The 23,117-nt window shown below is 46.2% G+C and overlaps 1 protein-coding gene across 1 annotated transcript in view; it reads left to right on the forward strand.

The window, feature by feature from the left end:
* The window catches only part of LOC311100588 (ATP-binding cassette sub-family C member 3-like), a 65,357-nt gene that overhangs the window by 35,663 nt on the left and 6,577 nt on the right, over positions 1-23,117 (forward strand). The window contains exons 8-23 of the mRNA XM_084141510.1: positions 237-476; positions 4,541-4,718; positions 4,849-5,010; positions 5,510-5,602; positions 8,678-8,881; positions 9,085-9,231; positions 12,688-12,775; positions 13,398-13,464; positions 13,555-13,681; positions 13,925-14,101; positions 14,469-14,636; positions 15,324-15,504; positions 16,343-16,448; positions 18,201-18,357; positions 18,498-18,705; positions 19,096-19,406. Of these exons, the coding sequence (XP_083997636.1) occupies positions 237-476; positions 4,541-4,718; positions 4,849-5,010; positions 5,510-5,602; positions 8,678-8,881; positions 9,085-9,231; positions 12,688-12,775; positions 13,398-13,464; positions 13,555-13,681; positions 13,925-14,101; positions 14,469-14,636; positions 15,324-15,504; positions 16,343-16,448; positions 18,201-18,357; positions 18,498-18,705; positions 19,096-19,406 (2,614 nt within the window). The remainder of the gene's footprint in view (positions 1-236; positions 477-4,540; positions 4,719-4,848; positions 5,011-5,509; positions 5,603-8,677; positions 8,882-9,084; positions 9,232-12,687; positions 12,776-13,397; positions 13,465-13,554; positions 13,682-13,924; positions 14,102-14,468; positions 14,637-15,323; positions 15,505-16,342; positions 16,449-18,200; positions 18,358-18,497; positions 18,706-19,095; positions 19,407-23,117) is intronic.

Consider the following 23,117-nt stretch of genomic DNA (forward strand, 5'->3'; position numbering starts at 1 on the left):
TCTCTCTCTCTCTCTCTCTCTCTCTCTCTCTCTCTCTCTCTCTCTCTCTCGCTCTCTCTCTCTCTCTCTCTCTCTCATTGATTAATCCCCTGTTGAATTCTAACCCCTCCACATTCAGATCTGTGGGAGAAAATCACACAGACATATACAGTATATTTGCTATCTTAAAGGAAGAAGTTGAATTTGATGAATGCTTCTTCTACTGGAAACTCATTTCCCCCCCATTTTTTCCACAGTGCTGAGGACCAGTGCACCCAGGCTCTGTACTCCAAGCCTCCGCCAGCGGGAGAGTCCAACCACGTAGGGGAGGGGAGCAGTCCTGAGGAGGTGGAGGTGTTGCTGTCCAAACAGAAAACCCCCAAGAAGCCCTCCTTCCTCCGCTCCCTCATCAGGGCTTTTGGACCCTACTTCCTCATCGGATCTGCCTTTAAACTCCTACAGGACCTCATCACCTTCGTCAACCCACAGCTCCTCAGGTAAGTAGAGCACTACGAAGCATTATAACTCCTTATGAAGCCTTTTGAAGCCTATATGTCAAGATGAACACGCTGAACGTGGCCTGAAATCAAATTAAGTTCTGAGTAAAGATAAAGATCTGTATACAGAGATATTGCAATATAGCAGCAGTAGTTCCTCTATCAGACCCATCATAGGAGCATTTGTTTCCTTGTAGCTTTACAGGGTGACAGGACAACATTGTTCCTCTCACTACCACAGTATTTACCTGGACAGTATTTACCTGGACAGTATTTACCTATGTGGATTATGTAAGGAAATTATCAACCTAACAATCTATCATGGTCTCTTATCTCTAGAAAATAACGTTTTGCAGTGTTTTGGTCTTCATCCTTATTGGTCTTATTTGTATGTGATGCAAAGCCAACGTGTAAATGTCTTACCTGTGTAGGCTATCATGAGTGGGTGTGTATTTGAATGATGGCCGCCTTTCTGTGAAAGCCTAACCCCCTCTGTCGTATAGAGGGGGTTATTAATGATTTATTTCCTGGAGAGAAGAGACCGTGATAGATTGTTAGGTAGATCATGTATTTTCCATAAACCACATAGGTGTCATGGTGGTTAGCTCGTTATGGGAAAACTTCACCTCCCTTTGCTTCTTTTCTTTCTTCATTCTAGGACTTGCCCTTCGTTCATTGTACTTTCAGATCACATATTATTTGTTATACAGTTGAAGTCGGAAGTTTACATACACCGTAGCCAAATACATTTAAACTCAGTTTTTCCACAATTCCTGACATTTAATCCTAGTAAAAATTCCCTGTCTTAGGTCAGTTACGATCACCACTTTATTTTAAGAATGTGAAATGTCAGAATAATAGTAGAGAGTGTGATTTATTTCAGCTTTTATTTCTTTCATCACATTCCCAATGGGTCAGAATTGTACATACACTCAATTAGTATTTGGTAGCATTGCCTTTAAATTGTTTAACTTGGGTCAAACGTTTCGGGTAGCCTTCCACAAGCTTCCCACAATAAGTAGGGTGAATTTTGGCCCATTCCTCCTGACGGAGCTGGTGTAACTGAGTCAGGTTTGTAGGCCTCCTTGCTCGCACACGCTTTTTCTGTTCTGCCCACAAATGTTCTATAGGATTGAGGTCAGGGCTTTGTGATGGCCACTCTAATACCTTGACTTTGTTGTCCCATTTTTCCACAACTTTGGAAGTATGCTTGGGGTCATTGTCCATTTGGAAGAACCATTTGCGACCAAGCTTTAACTTCCTGACTGATGTCTTGAGATGTTGCTTCAATATATCCACATAATTTTCCTTCCTCATGATGCCATCTATTTTGTGAAGTGCACCAGTCCCTCCTGCAGCAAAGCACCCCCACAGCATGATTCTGCCACCCCCGTGCTTCATGGTTGGGAAGGTGTTTTTCGGCTTGCAAGTTCCCCCTTTTTCCTCCAAACATAACGATGGTCATTATGGCCAAACAGTTCTATTTTTGTTTAATCAGACCAGAGGACATTTCTCAAAAAAGTACGATCTTTGTCCCCATGTGCAGTTGCAAAACGCAGTCTGGCTTTTTTATGGCGGTTTTGGAGCAGTGGCTTCTTCCTTGCTGAGCAGCCTTTCAGGTTATGTCGATATAGGACTCGTTTTACTGTGGATATAGATACTTTTGTACCTGTTTCCTCCAGCATCTTCACAAGGTCCTTTGCTGTTGTTCTGGGATTGATTTGCACTTTTCGCACCAAAGTACGTTCATCTCTAGGAGACAGAACGCGTCTCCTTCCTGAGCGGTATGACGGCTGCGTGGTCCCATGATGTTAATACTTGCGTACTATTGTTTGTACAGATGAATGTGGTACCTTCGGGCGTTTGGAAATTGCTCCCAAGGATGAACCAGACCTGGGGAGGTCTGCAATTTTTTTTCTGAGGTCTTGGCTGATTTCTTTTGATTTTCCTATGATGTCAAGCAAAGAGGCACTGAGTTTGAAGGTAGGCCTTGAAATACACTGCTCAAAAAAATAAAGGGAACACTTAAACAACACAATGTAACTCCAAGTCAATCACACTTCTGTGAAATCAAACTGTCCACTTAGGAAGCAACACTGATTGACAATATATTTCACATGCTGTTGTGCAAATGGAATAGACAACAGGTGGAAATTATAGGCAATTAGCAAGACACCCCCAATAAAGGACTGCTTTGCAGGTGGTGACCACAGACCACTTCTCAGCTCCTATGCTTCCTGGCTGATGTTTTGGTCACTTTTGAATGCTGGCGGTGCTTTCACTCTAGTGGTAGCATGAGACGGAGTCTACAACCCACACAAGTGGCTCAGGTAGTGCAGCTCATCCAGGATGGCACATCAATGCGAGCTGTGGCAAGAAGGTTTGCTGTGTCTGTCAGCGTAGTGTCCAGAGCATGGAGGCGCTACCAGGAGACAGGCCAGTACATCAGGAGACGTGGAGGAGGCCGTAGGAGGGCAACAACCCAGCAGCAGGAATGCTACCTCCGCCTTTGTGCAAGGAGGAGCAGGAGGAGCACCGCCAGAGCCCTGCAAAATTACCTCCAGCAGGCCACAAATGTGCATGTGTCTGCTCAAACGGTCAGAAACAGACTGCATGAGGGTGGTATGAGGGCCCGACGTCCACAGGTGGGGGTTGTGCTTACAGCCCAACACCGTGCAGGACGTTTGGCATTTGCCAGAGAACACCAAGATTGGCAAATTCGCCACTGGCGCCCTGTGCTCTTCACAGATGAAAGCAGGTTCACACTGAGCACGTGACAGAGTCTGGAGATGCCGTGGAGAACGTTCTGCTGCCTGCAACATCCTCCAGCATGACCGGTTTGGCGTGGGTCAGTCATGGTGTGGGGTGGCATTTCTTTGGGGGGCCGCACAGCCCTCCATGTGCTCGCCAGAGGTAGCCTGACTGCCATTAGGTACCGAGATGAGATCCTCAGACCCCTTGTGAGACCATATGCTGGTGCGGTTGGCCCTGGGTTCCTCCTAATGCAAGACAATGCTAGACCTCATGTGGCTGGAGTGTGTCAGCAGTTCCTGCAAGAGGAAGGCATTGATCCTATGGACTGGCCCGCCCGTTCCCCAGACCTGAATCCAATTGAGCACATCTGGGACATCATGTCTCGCTCCATCCACCAATGCTACGTTGCACCACAGACTGTCCAGGAGTTGGCGGATGCTTTAGTCCAGGTCTGGGAGGAGATCCCTCAGGAGACCATCCGCCACCTCATCAGGAGCATGCCCAGGCATTGTAGGGAGGTCATACAGGCACGTGGAGGCCACACACACTACTGAGCCTCATTTTGACTTGTTTTAAGGACATTACATCAAAGTTGGATCAGCCTGTAGTGTGGTTTTCCACTTTAATTTTGAGGGTGACTCCAAATCCAGACCTCCATGGGTTGATACATTTGATTTCCATTGATCATTTTTGTGTGATTTTGTTGTCAGCACATTCAACTATGTAAAGAAAAAAGTATTTAATAAGATTATTTCATTCATTCAGATCTAGGATGTGTTATTTTAGTGTTCCCTTAATTTTTTTGAGCAGTGTACATCCACAGGTACACCTCCAATTGACTCAAATGATGTCAATTACCGGTAGCCTATCAGAAGCTTCTAAAGCCATGACATCATTTTCTGGAATTTTCCAAGCTGTTTAAAGGCACAGTCAACTTAGTGTATGTAAACTTCTGACCCACTGGAATTGTGATACAGTGAATTATAAGTGAAGTAATCTGTCTGTAAACAATTGTTGGAAAAATTATTTGTGTCATGCACAAAGTAGATGTCCTAACCGACTTGCCAAAACTATAGTTTGTTAACAAGAAATTTGTGGAGTGGTTGAAAAACGAGTTTTAACGACTCCAACCGAAGTGTATGTAAACTTCCGACTTCAACTGTATATTCGGTATGTTATGCTGCAAGACATTTTCTTAACAGTAATAATACATTTCAATTTATTTCCCTTTGCCATCCCTGTCCCCCCATCTCTCTCTCTCTCCCTCTCTACTCCGATCTCCCAACCCCCCCCCTCTCTCCTCCCTCCAGATTATTGATCTCGTTCACGAAGCAGAAGGATGCTCCCACCTGGTGGGGTTATGCCCTGGCCTTCCTCATGTTCTTCACGGCCTTCCTCCAGACCCTCATCCTTCACCAACACTTCCAGTACTGCTTCGTCACCGGAATGAGGCTCCGCACCTCCATCATAGGAGCTATCTACAGGAAGGTGCACACAGGCGGAAGCATGCACACACAAACAGAAACACACACATTCACCACAGTGGCAAAAGTACTGAATCTTTCTCTCTTTCTCTTCTGTTCTTTCTTTCTTTCTCTCTCTCTCTCTCTCTCCCTAGTCTCTGATCATCACTAACGCGGCCAAGCGTACGTCTACGGTGGGAGAGATAGTCAACCTGATGTCAGTGGACGCTCAGCGGTTCATGGATCTCACCACCTTTCTCAACATGCTGTGGTCCGCCCCACTTCAGATCATACTGGCACTATACTTCCTGTGGCTGGTGAGTGGCTTCTTACCGTGGAGTAACTAGAACACTGTATGGGGAGTAGATCTAATGAGATGATATCTGTGTTGATTAGTCATGCCTGGTCTGTCTGTATTGTCGAGCCAGTATCCATCTCTGTTCTGTTGATAGGTTGATTTCTTGTTTCTGTGTTGATTGGTCATGCCTTGTTTCTGTGTTGATTGGTCATGCCTTGTTTTTGTGTTGATTGGTCATGCCTTGTTTCTGTGTTGATTGGTCATGCCTTGTTTTTGTGTTGTAGAACTTTGGTCTGTTTCTGTGTTGATTGGTCATGCCTTGTATCTGTGTTGATTGGTCATGCCTTGTGTCTGTGTTGATTGGTCATGCCTTGTTTCTGTGTTGATTGGTCATGCCTTGTATCTGTGTTGATTGGTCATGCCTTGTTTCTGTGTTGATTGGTCATGCCTTGTCTCTGTGTTGATTGGTCATGCCTTGTCTCTGTGTTGATTGGTCATGCCTGGTCTCTGTGTTGTAGAATCTGGGTCCGTCAGTGCTGGCTGGTGTTGCTGTGATGATCCTGCTGATCCCCTTAAATGCTGCCATCGCTGTGCGGACACGAGCCTACCAGGTATTCACAACTCCCTCTACTACTCCGAGAGCTTATCGTTGGTGACAAGGAGTTGAAGTAGTGATGATGATGATGATGATGATGATTGTTATGAAGACGATAAAGTCTCATAGATTAAACAACCAACTTCTCTTCTAAGGGTCAAAGTAGAAACATGTGTCCAACTTGTTACCACAGAAATGCTAAGGGTTAAACAACAAAGCTCTGTAGAGATCTGCTGTGAGTTTGTACTGTTGTGCTTCAAACTCTGGGTTTGTGTCAGTTTTACTTTTTGTCTTTGAGCAACCATATCTTCAATCTAAGCCTGCTAGAAAGTGTGTGCCCTCAGGCCTGGAGGGAAGCAAAAGTCATTCCGCTACCCAAGAATAGTAAAGCTCTGTTTACTGGCTCAAATAGCCAACCAATCAGCCTGTTACCAACCCTTAGTAAACCTTTGGAAAAACATTGTGTTTGACCAGATACAATGCTATTTTACTGTAAACAAATTGACAACAGACTTTTAGAACGCTTATAGGGAAGGACATTCAACAAGCACGGCACTTACACAAATGACTGATGATTGGCTGAGAGAAATTGATGATCAAAATATTGTGGGGGCTGTTTTGTTAGACTTCACTGTGGTTTTGGACATTATCGATCATAGTCTGCTGCTGGAAAAACATGTGTGTTATGGCTTTACACCCCCTGCTATATTGTGGATAAAGAGTTACCTGTCTAACAGAACACAGAGGGTGTTCTTTAATGGAAGCCTCTCCAACATAATCCAGGTAGAATCAAGACATTCCCCAGGGCAGCTGTCTAGGCCCCTTTTTCAATCTTTACTAATGATATGCCACTGACTTTGAGCCAGTGTCTATGTATGCGGATGACTCAACACAATACACGTCAGCTACTACAGCGAGTGAAATCACTGCAACACTTAACAAAGAATTGCAGTTAGTTTCATAGTGGGTGGCAAGGAATAAGTTAGTCCTAAATATTTCAAAAACTAAAAGCATTGTATTTGGGACAAATCATTCACTAAACCCTAAACCTCAACTAAATCTTGTAATAAATTATGTGGAAATTGAGCAAGTTGAGGTGACTAAACTGCTTGGAGTAACCCTGGATTGTAAACTTCCATTGTCAAAACATTTTCCATACAACAGTAGCTAAGAAGGCTTCTGAGTGGCGCAGCGGTCTAAGGCACTGCATCTCAGTGCTAGAGGCGTCACTACAGACCCTGGTTCGATTCCAGGCTGTATCACAATCTGAGTCCCATAGGGCGGCACACAATTGGCCCAGCGTCAGGGCAGCATGGCTAGCCCTTAAATGGACACATAGAACTAACATTAATAATATGCATGTCAATCTCTCATGGCTCGAAGTGGAGGAGAGATCGACTTCATCACTACTTGTTTTTGCAAGAAGTGTTGACATGCTGAATGCACCGAGGTGTCTTTTTTAAACTACTAGTACAAGACTTGCCACCAGAGGTCTCTTCACAATCTCCAAGTCCAGAACGGACTATGGGAGGCGTAGAGCCATGACTACATAGAGCCATGACTACATGGTACTACATAGAGTACCATGTACTACATAGAGCCATGACTACATGGAACTCTATTCCTCATCAGGTAACTGATGCAAGTAGTAAAATTAGATTTAAAAAACAGATAAAAAACCACCTTATGGAACAGCGGGGACTGTGAAGAGACACACACAAACACATGCACAGACACACGCTTACACATACACATGATAAGACACACACTCTACACACACGTACACATTCATTTTTTATATTGTAGATATGTGGTAGTAGAGTAGTGGCCTGAGGGAACACACTTAATGTGTTGTGAAAAGTGTTACGAAATGTAATGTCATGTAATATTTTAAAAGTGTATATAACTGCCTTAATGTTGCTGGACCCCAGGAAGAGTAGCTGCTGCCTTGGCAGGAACTAACGGGGATCCATAATAAACCCCAGGAAGAGTAGCTGCTGCCTTGGCAGGAACTAATGGGGATCCATAATAAACCCCAGGAAGAGTAGCTGCTGCCTTGGCAGGAACTAATGGGGATCCATAATAAACCCCAGGAAGAGTAGCTGCTGCCTTGGCAGGAACTAATGGGGATCCATAATAAACCTCAGGAAGAGTAGCTGCTGCCTTGGCAGGAACTAATGTGGATCCATAATGAATATAAAAACTATCAAAGCCTCTTTCAATGAGTTGAAATACAGTGAAAAAACAACAGTGAGTATGCTTTCTAAAGTAGCATTATTTTGACGTCCTCTCTCTCTCCCCCTCTACCCCCTCCCCCTCTACCCCCTCTCTCTCCCCCTCTATCCCCCCTCTCTCTCCCCCTCTACTCCCCTCTCTCTCTCCCCCTCTGCCCCCTCTCTCTCTACCCCCTCTCTCTCTACCCGCTCTCTCTCCCCCTCTACCCCCTCTCTCTCTACCCCTCTATCTCTACCCCTCTACCCCCTCTCTCTCCCCCTCTATCCCCCCTCTCTCTCCCCCTCTACCCCCTCCCTCTCCCCCCCTCTCTGCCCCTCTACCCCCCCTCCATTCCCCTCCTCTCTCTCTCCATTCACCTCCTCTCTCTCTCTCTCCATTCCCCTCCTTCTCTCTCTCCATTCCCCTCCTTCTCTCTCTCCATTCCCCTCCTTCTCTCTTTCTCTCTCCATTCCCCTACTTCTCTCTTTCTCTCTCCATTCCCCTCCTCCTCTCTCTCTCTCTCCATTCCCCTCCTCTCTCTCTCCATTCCCCTCCTTCTCTCTCTCTCCATTCCCCTCCTTCTCTCTCTCTCCATTCCCCTCCTTCTCTCTCTCTCTCTCTCCATTCCCCTCCTTCTCTCTCTCTCTCTCCATTCCCCTCCTTCTCTCTCTCTCTCCATTCCCCTCCTTCTCTCTCTCTCCATTTCCCAAATTCTCTCTCTCTCTCTCCATTCCCCTTCTCTCTCTCTCTCCATTCCCCTCCTTCTCTCTCTCTCTCCATTCCCCTCCTTCTCTCTCTCTCCATTCCCATCCTTCTCTCTCTCCATTCCCATCCTTCTCTCTCTCTCTCTCTCCATTCCCATCCTTCTCTCTCTCAGGTGGAGCAGATGCAGTACAAGGACGCTCGTATCAAGCTGATGAACGAGATTCTGAACGGGATCAAAGTGTTGAAGCTGTACGCGTGGGAGAACTCCTTTAAAGACAAGGTTCTGGAGATCAGACAGAAAGAGCTCAATGTGCTCCGCAAGACGGCCTACCTTGGTGCTCTGTCTACCATGGCCTGGACCAGTGCACCATTCCTAGTACGGGACACACGCGCATGTACACACACACTGCATCTATATTATCCTTGTTGGACACTAGATACCATTTTGTATAAGGAAGGTCAACTCTTTGTAATATATTTTTAGATGGAGCGAGTACACTCTAACTGACAACTGAAGTGCAGACCCATGAGCTGTCCAGAGGATCTACTTCTATGTTTTTATTCTTAATGTCTCCTTAGGTTGCCCTGATGACGTTTGCAGTGTACGTGACAGTGGATAAAAATAACATTTTAGATGCGGAGAAAGCCTTTGTGTCTTTGTCTCTGTTCAACATCTTACGGTTCCCTCTCAATATGCTGCCCCAAGTCATCAGCAGCGTTGTACAGGTAGGCTCTCCTACTCCTCCTCCTCCTATCACTCTCCTCCTCCTCCTCCTCCTCCTCCTCCTCCTCCTCCTCCTCCTCCTCCTCCTCCTATCACTCTCCTCCTCCTCCTCCTATCACCCTCCTCCTACTCCTCCTATCACCCTCCTCCTTCTCCTCCTATCACCCTCCTCCTCCTCCTCCTCCTCCTCCTATCACCCTCCTCCTATCACCCTCCTCCTATCACTCTCCTCCTCCTCCTTCTCCTCCTATCACCCTCCTCCTCCTATCACTCTCCTCCTCCTCCTCCTCCTCCTCCTCCTCCTCCTCCTATCACTCTCCTCCTCCTATCACCCTCCTCCTCCTATCACTCTCCTCCTCCTATCACTCTCCTCCTCCTCCTCCTATCACCCTCCTCCTCCTTCTCTTCCTATCACCCTCCTCCTCCTATCACTCTCCTACTCCTCCTCCTATCACTCTCCTCCTCCTCCTCCTATCACCCTCCTCCTCCTTCTCCTCCTATCACTCTCCTCCTCCTCCTCCTCCTCCTATCACCCTTCTCCTATCACTCTCCCCTCCTCCTCCTCCTCCTCCTCCTCCTATCACCCTTCTCCTATCACTCTCCTCCTCCTCCTCCTATCACCCTCCTCCTATCACTCTCCTCCTCCTCCTCCTTCTCCTCATATCACCCTCCTCCTCCTATCACTCTCCTCCTCCTCCTCCTCCTCCTATCACCCTCCTCCTATCACCCTCCTCCTATCACTCTCCTCCTCCTCCTCCTCCTCCTATCACTCTCCTCCTCCTATCACCCTCCTCCTCCTATCACTCTCCTCCTCCTATCACTCTCCTCCTCCTCCTCCTATCACTCTCCTACTCCTCCTCCTATCACTCTCCTCCTCCTCCTCCTATCACTCTCCTCCTCCTCCTCCTATCACCCTCCTCCTCCTTCTCTTCCTATCACTCTCCTCCTCCTATCACTCTCCTCCTCCTCCTCCTATCACCCTCCTCCTCCTTCTCTTCCTATCACCCTCCTCCTCCTATCACTCTCCTACTCCTCCTCCTATCACTCTCCTACTCCTCCTCCTATCACTCTCCTCCTCCTCCTCCTATCACTCTCCTACTCCTCCTCCTATCACTCTCCTCCTCCTCCTCCTATCACCCTCCTCCTCCTTCTCCTCCTATCACTCTCCTCCTCCTCCTCCTCCTATCACCCTCCTCCTATCACTCTCCTCCTCCTCCTCCTCCTATCACCCTCCTCCTCCTCCTCCTCCTCCTATCACCCTCCTCCTCCAATCACTCTCCTCCTCCTCCTATCACTCTCCTCCTCCTCCTATCACTCTCCTCCTCCTCCTCCTATCACCCTCCTCCTACTCCTCCTATCACCCTCCTCCTTCTCCTCCTATCACCCTCCTCCTCCTCCTATCACCCTCCTCCTATCACCCTCCTCCTATCACTCTCCTCCTCCTCCTCCTTCTCCTCCTATCACCCTCCTCCTCCTATCACTCTCCTCCTCCTCCTCCTCCTATCACCCTCCTCCTCCTATCACTCTCCTCCTCCTCCTCCTCCTCCTCCTCCTCCTCCTCCTATCACTCTCCTCCTCCTATCACTCTCCTCCTCCTATCACCCTCCTCCTCCTATCACTCTCCTCCTCCTATCACTCTCCTCCTCCTCCTCCTATCACCCTCCTCCTCTTTCTCTTCCTATCACCCTCCTCCTCCTATCACTCTCCTACTCCTCCTCCTATCACCCTCCTCCTCCTTCTCCTCCTATCACTCTCCTCCTCCTCCTCCTCCTCCTATCACCCTTCTCCTATCACTCTCCTCCTCCTCCTCCTATCACCCTTCTCCTATCACTCTCCTCCTCCTCCTCCTCCTCCTATCACCCTTCTCCTATCACTCTCCTACTCCTCCTCCTATCACCCTCCTCCTCCTTCTCCTCCTATCACTCTCCTCCTCCTCCTCCTCCTCCTATCACCCTTCTCCTATCACTCTCCTCCTCCTCCTCCTATCACCCTTCTCCTATCACTCTCCTCCTCCTCCTCCTCCTCCTATCACCCTTCTCCTATCACTCTCCTCCTCCTCCTCCTATCACCCTTCTCCTATCTCTCTCCTCCTCCTCCTCCTATCACCCTCCTCCTATCACCCTCCTCCTATCACTCTCCTCCTCCTCCTCCTTCTCCTCCTATCACCCTCCTCCTCCTATCACTCTCCTCCTCCTCCTCCTCCTCCTATCACCCTCCTCCTATCACTCTCCTCCTCCTCCTCCTCCTCCTCCTCCTATCACTCTCCTCCTCCTATCACCCTCCTCCTCCTATCACTCTCCTCCTCCTATCACTCTCCTCCTCCTCCTCCTATCACTCTCCTACTCCTCCTCCTATCACTCTCCTCCTCCTCCTCCTATCACTCTCCTCCTCCTCCTATCACCCTCCTCCTCCTTCTCTTCCTATCACTCTCCTCCTCCTATCACTCTCCTCCTCCTCCTCCTATCACCCTCCTCCTCCTTCTCTTCCTATCACCCTCCTCCTCCTATCACTCTCCTACTCCTCCTCCTATCACTCTCCTACTCCTCCTCCTATCACTCTCCTCCTCCTCCTCCTATCACTCTCCTACTCCTCCTCCTATCACTCTCCTCCTCCTCCTCCTATCACCCTCCTCCTCCTTCTCCTCCTATCACTCTCCTCCTCCTCCTCCTCCTCCTCCTATCACCCTCCTCCTATCACTCTCCTCCTCCTCCTCCTCCTATCACCCTCCTCCTCCAATCACTCTCCTCCTCCTCCTATCACTCTCCTCCTCCTCTTCATCACTCTCCTCCTCCTCCTCCTATCACCCTCCTCCTCCTTCTCTTCCTATCACCCTCCTCCTCCTATCACTCTCCTACTCCTCCTCCCATCACTCTCCTCCTCCTCCTCCTATCACTCTCCTCCTCCTCCTCCTCCTCCTATCACTCTCCTCCTCCTCCTCCTCCTATCACCCTCCTCCTCCTCCTCCTCCTCCTATCACCCTCCTCCTCCAATCACTCTCCTCCTCCTCCTATCACTCTCCTCCTCCTCTTCATCACTCTCCTCCTCCTCCTCCTATCACCCTCCTCCTCCTTATCTTCCTATCACCCTCCTCCTCCTATCACTCTCCTACTCCTCCTCCTATCACTCTCCTCCTCACCCTCCTCCTCCTATCACTCTCCTACTCCTCCTCCTATCACTCTCCTCCTCCTCCTCCTCCTCCTCCTATCACCCTCCTCCTCCTTCTCCTCCTATCACTCTCCTCCTCCTCCTCCTCCTCCTATCACCCTTCTCCTATCACTCTCCTCCTCCTCCTCCTATCACCCTCCTCCTATCACTCTCCTCCTCCTCCTATCACTCTCCTCCTCTTACCCCTTCTGTCACTCCTCTTGTGTGTGTGTGTGTGTGTGTGTGTATGTGTGTGTGTGTGTGTGTGTGTGTGCGTATATATGTGCATTGTGTTGACTCTAGCTTCTCTTCAGGCCAGCGTGTCTCTGAAGCGTATCCAGGACTTCCTGAGTCATGAAGAGCTGGACCCAGAGTCTGTGGACAAGAAAAACACTGCCACAAGTAAACATGGACGTTTCTGACCAAGGAACCTGCCCAAACTTGGCTGGGCTGGTTCCATTTCACTAACTAGGCTTTTCCGATAGGCCTTAGGTTTTCACTGACATGAAGGGATAGGATATAGGAAAGCTAGTGGGACGGGGCCTCTGAGGCAATCTAATGGTCTGTTTCTATTGAGTCATTCTAATGGTCTGTTTCTGTTGAGTCTTTCTAATGGTCTGTTTCTGTTGAGTCTTTCTAATGGTCTGTTTCTGTTGAGTCTTTCTAATGGTCTATGTTTCTGATAAGTCATGTTGACATTGGCCTTGCCATGGTGCGACTGCCTGACATTATTGCAGGCAGTTGAGTTTTCAATAAGTACCGATGGGGGTTATTGTAATACATTTTGGTTCTGCATACTGTAGTCATTACTCTTGGCTTTTGTAATATAAACATTTTAGACTCTACGTTGAGGTAACTTAAGGGAATTAGACACAGGGATTCCACAGTGTATAGTCATGGCTTATCCTTCTTGGCTCTGAGACAGTTTGAGTTGATACTTATAAGTGTCCAGTTTGGTAATGCTGTGTCATGATTCGTGTTTTTGTAACTGCCTTGCATTCCTACACTGTGTTCTCCCCTTCAGATAGCTCAGTGACGCTTGTCAATGGGAAGTTCACCTGGGCAAAACAAGATCCTCCTGCTCTACACAAGTAAGTTGCATCATGCAAAGGACAAATAACCATTTAAGGGAACAAATACACTTTACTGATGGGCGTGGGTGTGTTTGTGTTTGTCCGCAGTATAAACCTGATGGTGCCCCAGGGCTCTCTGCTAGCTGTGGTAGGACATGTAGGTTGTGGGAAGTCTTCTCTGGTGTCAGCTCTACTGGGAGAGATGGAGAAACTGGAGGGAGACATCTCCATACGGGTACGTCTGCACTCAATTCAATTATACTAACTGAAGGTTGATTGGTGGGTAATTTGCTTGAATGGGTAATTGATTGGTGGGTCAATTTATTGATTGATTGATTGATTGATTGATTGATTGATTGATTGATTGATTGATTGATTGATTGATTGATTGATCGATTGATCGATTGATTGATTGATTGTTAGGGTCTAGTTGTAGTTTTCAGCTGTACGGAGTTCCCTCACTCCTCCTCTCCTCCAGGGTTCGGTGGCCTTCGTCCCCCAGCAGGCCTGGATCCAGAACGCCACTCTGAGAGACAACATCCTGTTTGGCAAGGCCTACAACGAGCAGAAGTACCGCTGTTGTCTGGAGGCCTGCGCCTTAACCCCTGACCTGGAAGTACTACCTGGAGGAGACCTGACCGAGATCGGAGAGAAGGTAGGGAGATGGTATAGTATCTAACATGGGTTGTTTTTGGAGCTAAAGTTCATGTTAGCCCACTGAACTAAACCTTAGGCATTAGCTCTGGGAGCTAAGTTAGGTCTTCGAGTCTAAAAGCAACAAATCAGTGATTTGCTAGTGATTTTTCTCTCTCTCTCTCTGTCTGTCTGTCTGTCTCTCTCTCTGTCTCTCTGTCTGTCTCTGTCTGTCTGTCTGTCTGTCTCTCTCTCTGTCTGTCTGTCTGTCTGTCTGTCTGTCTGTCTGTCTGTCTCTCTCTCTGTCTCTCTGTCTGTCTGTCTGTCTGTCTGTCTGTCTGTCTGTCTGTCTGTCTGTCTGTCTGTCTGTCTGTCTGTCTGTCCCTCAGGGTATCAACCTGTCTGGTGGCCAGAGACAGAGGGTGAGTCTGGCCAGAGCTCTGTACAACGAGGCAGATGTCTACCTGCTGGACGACCCTCTGTCTGCCGTGGACGCCCACGTGGCCAAACACATCTTCGACCACGCCATTGGCCCAGAGGGGGCGCTGCAGGGCAAGGTGAGGAGAGTAGTCACTCTGCTCTGTTCTCCATACACTACAGAAGAAGAGAGACACATTCTGAGTGGTAGCAGAGAGAAATGGACTGGTTAGATATCTTGTCCTTTATCAACAATCTTTGGTGGTCAGTCACTGCATAGCCATGTCAGAATGGACAGAAGTGGCAATAAGTACATAAGCTATATTCTGTCTAGTTCAGATATAGTAAAAACCCATTTGAAGAGTCCTCATCTACAATAGAGGAAGTAGTAGCTCTTTCCTGTGGTTTGTTTTCCATCCTCTCTGCTGATTGGTTTAGTAGCATATCTATGACTTTGTTGCGCTGATAAGAAACTTCAGTATAGAAGCTGGTTAGAATGGGCAACACTTGGGTGTGTAAATTCAGTATGTAGATTACATATTGTAATATTTTATCGAAATTTTGACCCTAAGTCAAACATGCCAACATGTTTTCAGCACTTTAATTTCCCTGACTGATCAAAACTCATTTTCTCATGCTCTCTCTTGTCTCTCTGCAGCAGACAAATATTGAGCAATATGTTTGGAACATCTATTTGCGATAGAATCGCAGTATTGAATGGCAATACATATCGTATCGGCACCTAAGTATACTGATAAGATCGTATCGTGAGGTCCCTGGCAATTCCCAGCCTTAATGACAGATCCTCTTTTCGTTTCCCCCCCCAGACACGTATCTTGGTGACACACGGCATCAGCTTTCTGCCGCAGGTGGACAACATAGTGGTGATGGTGGAGGGCAGGGTGTCGGAGATGGGTTCGTACCAGGAGCTGCTCCAACAGAACGGAGCCTTCGCCGAGTTCCTCAGAAACTATTCCCTGGAGGACATCGTAGAGGAGGAGGCAACAGGTACAACTCTAATCAAATCAAAATTGTATTTGCCACATGCGCCGAATACAACAGGTGTAGACCTTACAGTGAAATGCTTACTTACAAGCCCTTAACCAACAATGCAGTTTTAAGAAAATGAAAAAAGTGTTAAGTAAAGAAATAGATAAGTAAAAAATAAAAATAGCAAATAGAAATTAGAGCTGCAGTAAAATAAAATAACAGTAGGGAGGCTATTTACCGATTAGTCGAGGTAATTGAGGTAATATGTACATGTGGGTAGAGTTAAAGTGACTATGCATAGATAATAAACAGAGTAGAAGAAGCAGAAGAACCGATACTGTTGGTGTTGCCGCCCTTGGAGAGCTATCTAAAGCAGAAAGAACAGATACCATTGATGTTTCCGGCTTGGAGAGCTATCTAAAGCAGAAGAACAGATACTGTTGGTGTTTCCGGCTTGGAGAGCTATCTAAAGCAGAAAGAACAGATACCATTGATGTTTCCGGCCTTGGAGAGCTATCTAAAACAGAAGAACCGATACTATTTATGTTTCTGCCCTTGGGGTTCCACTGTTCACCCTACACCAGTGCCTGTCAACATTTGTCCTGGTAGGCAATTAGGTGTTGAAGCTACTGGGTTTTGCTCCAGCCCTGCTCTAATACATCTAATTCTGTTAATCAAGGTCGTAGTCAGTAGCTGATTTTAGATTATTCAGGTTTGTTAGAGTAGGGTTGGAACAAAACCCTGCGTACCCAGTAGCTCTCTAGGAGGAGAGTTGGCCGCCTCTGCCCTACACCTATAGGGGTGTGTACACCTGCTCCATAATTACCATGGTAACACTATTACTCAAAACCCACAGTGGCTTTGATTGATGATGAAGACTTCCCTGACGACGCCCTTAGCAACCATACAGACATGGTGGACAGTGAACCAGTGGTCAATGAGGCAAAGAGGAAGTTCATAAGGTACAGTATAAGCCTCTGTAACAATTCATAAGGTACTCATAAGCCTCTGTAACAATTCATAAGGTACTCATAAGCCTCTGTAACAATTCATAAGGTACTCATAAGCCTCTGTAACAATTCATAAGGTACTCATAAGCCTCTGTAACAATTCATAAGGCAGTCCCTCCAGGATTCCGCCGTGTTTTTTTTGTGTGATAGTTGCAGGCCAAAATGCTTGATTTTGTTGCAGCAATTCTGATATTTTCCGTGGCAATTTGCGTTGATTTTGTCAAATGTGTCACAAAAATGCACTGAAGAGGGGAAATGTTTATTGACGTGTTGCTTGATTGAACCATTTTATGCAATAGATATTCCGATTTGGTCAAAATTGCAAGCCATGTTTTTGTAGTGTGGTGATCGGGCAGTTATATGCGGTAATATTGCGACGATTTGACTGTTTTATCTGGTAATATTGCGATGATTTGACTGTTTTATCTGGTAATATTGCGATGATTTGACTGTTTTATCTGGTAATATTGCGATGATTTGACTGTTTTATCTGGTAATATTGCGATGATTTGACTGTTTTATCTGGTAATAGTGCGATGATTTGACTGTTTTATCTGGTAATATTGCGATGATTTGACTGTTTTATCTGGTAATATTGCGATGATTTGACTCTTTTATCTGGTAATAGTGCGATGATTTGACTCTTTTATCTGGTAATATTGCGATGATTTGACTGTTTTATCTGGTAATATTGCGATGATTTGACTGTTTTATCTGGTAATATTGCGATGATTTGACTGTTTTATCTGGTAATATTGCGATGATTTGACTGTTTTATCTGGTAATATTGCGATGATTTGACTGTTTTATCTGGTAATATTGCGATGATTTGACTGTTTTATCTGGTAATATTGCGATGATTTGACTGTTTTATCTGGTAATATTGCGATGATTTGACTGTTTTATCTGGTAATATTGCGATGATTTGACTGTTTTATCTGGTAATATTGCGATGATTTGACTGTTTTATCTGGTAATATTGCGATGATTTGACTGTTTTATCTGGTAATAGTGCGATGATTTGACTGTTTTATCTGGTAATAGTGCGATGATTTGACTGTTTTATCTGGTAATATTGCGATGATTTGACTGTTTTATCTGGTAATATTGCGATGATTTGACTGTTTTATCTGGTAATATTGCGATGATTTGACTGTTTTATCTGGTAATATTGCGATGATTTGACTGTTTTATCTGGTAATATTGCGATGATTTGACTGTTTTATCTGGTAATATTGCGATGATTTGATTGTTTTATCTGGTAATATTGCGATGATTTGACTGTTTTATCTGGTAATATTGCGATGATTTGACTGTTTTATCTGGTAATATTGCGATGATTTGACTGTTTTATCTGGTAATATTGCGATGATTTGACTGTTTTATCTGGTAATATTGCGATGATTTGACTGTTTTATCTGGTAATAGTGCAGAGATTTGTCAAATTTGCAAGCCCTCGCATAATATGCAGGGAATTGTTGATTTTGCAAAACATTTGGCGACCACAGAATCGGAAAATCCTGAAGGGACTTCGAAATGTTTAACCCCCCCCCCCCCCTCTGTGATAGATAACTGCTGTATTCTATGTGGTTCTAGACTCTATGTGGTTCTAGACTTTAGTTGCTGTCAAGCATTTTGCCAGAAATTACGATATACACAACGATTGATTGATTGACCGATCAATCACTTCCTCCCTCCCTGCAGGCAGATCAGCGTCATCTCAGGGGACCTGGAGAACCCAAGGAGCAGGTCTGTCCGGAGACGTCTGTGCAGCGAGAGGAAGCATGCTGAGCCTGACCCAGAGAAGAAACTACCCAAGGTGGAGAAACTCATCCAGGCAGAGACCACTGAGACGGGCAGGGTGAGTAGAGCTATGGAGATGTATACTTTACACTCCTACCCTCTCCTATCCCCAGGTGAAGTTGTTCCAGGTGTATTCCAAGACAGTACAACCTCTGACCTCTGACCTTTTATGACCCCCTCTCTCCTCCCTCTCCTCAGGTGAAGGTCAAGGTGTTCTGGGAGTATGCCAAGGCAGTAGGGCCTCTGCTGACCCTCTTCATCTGTTTCCTGTACGGCTGCCAGAGTGCTGCCGCCATCGGAGCCAACGTCTGGCTGAGCGAATGGACCAATGACGCGGCTCAGAACATGACCCAGGAGAATGTCAGCATGAGGGTGGGGGTGTATGCTGCTCTGGGCATAGCACAAGGTGAGGAGACCTGCTGTTCATTACCTTTGGATAAGGATACCTATCCTAACCTTAAGATTACGTCAATGGTGAAGAAAGTATCTTTACAGTTCAATGTGTATAGCTATTAGAACATGATTCAATTTATTCATGGTCATCTGTCCCAAAGAGAGGTTTTGTTATTGTAGGTTTTGTTGTGTATTGTTGTGTATGTTTAACTTTTTTACTGTATGACGCTAACTATGAGTGGTTGGTTTTGTGTGAGGACCTTGGCCTCTACCCCTCTGGCCCTTTTCCAGTAACACATTGAATTGAAAGGTGTCTCAGCATTCAGGAGAGAGGACACATACAGAACCCACTGCCTCCTCAACCCTCATCTCCCTGCTCCTTCCCTCCCTCCATCCCTCTCAGGCATCCTGGTCATGGTCTCCTCCTTCACCCTGGCCATGGGGAACATCGGAGCAGCCAGGAAGCTTCACTATGCCCTCCTGGACAACAAGTTTCACACCCCCCAGTCTTTCTTTGACACCACCCCTATAGGTAGGATCATCAACCGATTCTCCAAGGACATCTACGTCATCGACGAGGCGCTGCCCTCCACCGTTCTCATGTTCCTCGGGACGTTCTTCTCCTCTCTCTCCACCATGATAGTCATAGTGGCCAGCACCCCCATCTTCGCCGTGGTCATAGCCCCGCTGGCTTTCATATACGTCTTTGTCCAGGTATTGGTTCTGTTCCGAGGAGCTAACAGTTTTGCTTGCTCTACTCTTGAGGATAGGAGTTTATTGTGTCAAATTAATACTTTTCATTTTACATTTTTTGCCAGTGTGTTGCTTACGTTCCTGAATGCAGCATGCAGCGCCCTGATTGGTGGAGCAGTTTCTGTGACCTTTGACCTTTTTGTTTCTCTTCAGCTTTTTTTGTTCCTGTTATCCATTGACTTTGCTCTCCTCCTCCCTGTCTCCTCTCCTCTTCCCTAACCATGCATTCACTTCCTCTCTCTCCCTCTCCATCTTTACCCACACACACACACACACACACACAGAGTGGGCCATGTTGATTCACCCACAGCCGATACAGTAGTGAAGGAGGCTTCTGTTCATCCGAGTTGTGTTTGTTGACTCTGAGGTGGTCAAGCAGAGAGCTCAGAACACTGCTGTGGGTTCTTTACCACCCGACATCCTTCTCAGGGACACACTGGAGAACGGTGATTTATACTATAGAGTGGCGTTGGATGAAGTTGCCCCAAGACACTGAGCTAAAGGCAAGGGTTTTAGGGTTGCTTTTAGACAGGCAGACCAATTCTGAACTTTTTTTCACTAATTGGTCTTTTGACCAATCAGATCAGCTCTGAAAAAGATCTGATGTGATTGGTCAAAAGACCAAAGAGTGGACAAAAGATCAGATTTGGCCTGTATAAGCGCAGCCTTAGATCTGTTCGTACAGGAAACATGACAGCTCTGGTGTGCTGCTGCCATCTGGTGGTTAACGAATGGAAAGACAACTAGTAGTCAGTCTGATGCTACCCTCCACACAGTAGGGAGTTAGAGGTTATTTTGTTTCCTGTCTAACTCTACAGGGGATTGATTAGCTTCAGGGTTTCCTGTCTAACTCTACAGGGGATTGATTAGCTTCAGGGTTTCCTGTCTAACTCTACAGGGGATTGATTAGCTTCAGGGTTTCCTGTCTAACTATACAGGGGATTGATTAGCTTCAGGGTTTCCTGTCTAACTATACAGGGGATTGATTAGCTTCAGGGTTTCCTGTCTAACTCTACAGGGGATTGATTAGCTTCAGGGTTTCCTGTCTAACTCTACAGGGGATTGATTAGCTTCAGAGTTTCCTGTCTAACTATACAGGGGATTGATTAGCTTCAGGGTTTCCTGTCTAACTATACAGGGGATTGATTAGCTTCAGGGTTTCCTGTCTAACTCTACAGGGGATTGATTAGCTTCAGGGTTTCCTGTCTAACTATACAGGGGATTGATTAGCTTCAGGGTTTCCTGTCTAACTCTACAGGGGATTGATTAGCTTCAGAGTTTCCTGTCTAACTCTACAGGGGATTGATTAGCTTCAGAGTTTCCATACAGTGCCTTTACCCTTTGACCCAGGAAATTGTGCCCCTCCCCCTCTGCCAGGTGTACTGTTGCTGGCCAACTGTCTGTTGACCATGGCTTCCAGCAAGCTGCGGGCAACCAAGCTCATGCACTTCTACATGCTCCAGGGGGTGCTGAGGGCGACCCCAGGGCTTCTTCGAGAGCACCCCCCCACGTGGCGCGTCCTAAACCGCTTCAGCAAAGATGTTGACACCATAGACTCGCACACCCCAGACAATATTGATATATGGATGCGCACTTTCTGGTACACAGTGAATGTTCTGATCGTATGCTCTGTCCTCAACCCTCTAGTCCTACTAGTCATAGTGTTGTTAATGGTGTTCTATTGGTGGGTCCAGGTTAACTGGACACAACTCATTAATAACTCATAGCTCATTCATAACTCATTAATACAGCATGTGCAGTTTTCTGTGATTTTAACAATCCTCCTCATTGTGTAGTTGTCTTAGTGTTGTCGTGGTAGTGTGGTTTGGTTGCTGGGTAGATGCAGTAGGAAGACTAGTGAGTGGAGGGTCAGGCTGAGGGTCAGGCTGAGGGTCAGGCTGAGGGTCAGGCTGAGGGTCAGGCTGAGGGTCAGGCTGAGGGTCAGTCTGCAGGCTGAGGGTCAGGCTGAGGGTCAGGCTGAGGGTCAGGCTGAGGGTCAGGCTGAGGGTCAGGCTGAGGGTCAGTCTGCAGGCTCAGGCTGAGGGTCAGGCTGAGGGTCAGGCTGAGGGTCAGGCTGAGGGTCAGTCTGCAGGCTGAGGGTCAGGCTGAGGGTCAGTCTGCAGGCTGAGGGTCAGGCTGAGGGTCAGGCTGAGGGTCAGGCTGAGGGTCAGGCTGAGGGTCAGGCTGAGGGTCAGGCTGAGGGTCAGGCTGAGGGTCAGGCTGAGGCTCCACTCTCTAGTGGTTTGGTTTGTGTGGAACGGCTGATCTTTTACTTAACACTGCCCCCAAGGTAGATGGATCTGGAACCGCAGCAAATGTCTTTAGAAACACTATTTTTGATATTCCATTGACTTGGCTTCGCTATGATCATTCTATGCACTGAATCAGTGCAGTAAACTACTGGGGTGTAGATGGAGAGCAGCTGTTCTGTAGCTATAGTTCATACTGTAGGATGTGTGATTGTTAATATTGTAGGATGTGTGATAGTTAATATGGTAGGATGTGTGATAGTTAATATGGTAGGATGTGTGATTGTTCATATGGTAGGATGTGTGATAGTTAATATGGTAGGATGTGTGATAGTTAATATGGTAGGATGTGTGATAGTTAATATGGTAGGATGTGTGATAGTTTATATTGTAGGATGTGTGATAGTTAATATGGTAGGATGTGTGATAGTTAATATGGTAGGATGTGTGATAGTTAATATGGTAGGATGTGTGATAGTTAATATGGTAGGATGTGTGATAGTTAATATGGTAGGATGTGTGATAGTTAATATGGTAGGATGTGTGATAGTTAATATGGTAGGATGTGTGATAGTTAATATGGTAGGATGTGTGATAGTTAATATGGTAGGATGTGTGATAGTTAATATGGTAGGATGTGTGATAGTTAATATGGTAGGATGTGTGATAGTTAATATGGTAGGATGTGTGATAGTTAATACTGTGTAGAATGTGTGATAGTTAATACTGTGTAGGATGTGTGATAGTTAATATTGTAGGATGTGTGATAGTTAATACTGTGTAGGATGTGTGATAGTTAATACTGTGTAGGATGTGTGATAGTTAATATTGTAGGATGTGTGATAGTTAATACTGTGTAGGATGTGTGATAGTTAATATGGTAGGATGTGTGATAGTTAATACTGTGTAGGATGTGTGATAGTTTATACTGTGGGATGTGTGATAGTGTTAAGGAATAGGCATTATTATTTGTGACTCAACTTCAAATCATCCAATATCCATTTAGAATCTATTTGTTGTGAATGACAGTTTGGTCTGCTACTAATGTTCTAAGATGGTTTGGCTTGTTAAGGTTCCCTGGCTTTATCAAGTTTTTGTATGGGGTTTTTATGTGTCAGGAGTTTTGACCCACATAATGATGACATTTGATAGTAGCCACAAGGCTGCTTCAGATTGCTGGTTAATGATAGAACATGTTGAGTATCAATTGACATGACTGGTCTCGATCTGATCAGTGTGTCCTGGCTCCACGCAGCTGCAGCACACAAGAAATCACCTCAGAAAATATCTAAAGAGATGACATTATCCTGACCTGAAAAATGGTTTAGTTTGTATCTGGGTTTGGATGTTTTCGCTGAGGGCTACTGGGTCTTATGCTTGATCATCATTTGCTTTAGCAAATGGGACAGTAGCTAGCAGTTTC

Source organism: Coregonus lavaretus, assembly GCF_964263955.1.
Source record: "Coregonus lavaretus genome assembly, chromosome: 1".
In the NCBI taxonomy this organism is placed as follows: Eukaryota; Metazoa; Chordata; class Actinopteri; order Salmoniformes; family Salmonidae; genus Coregonus; species Coregonus lavaretus.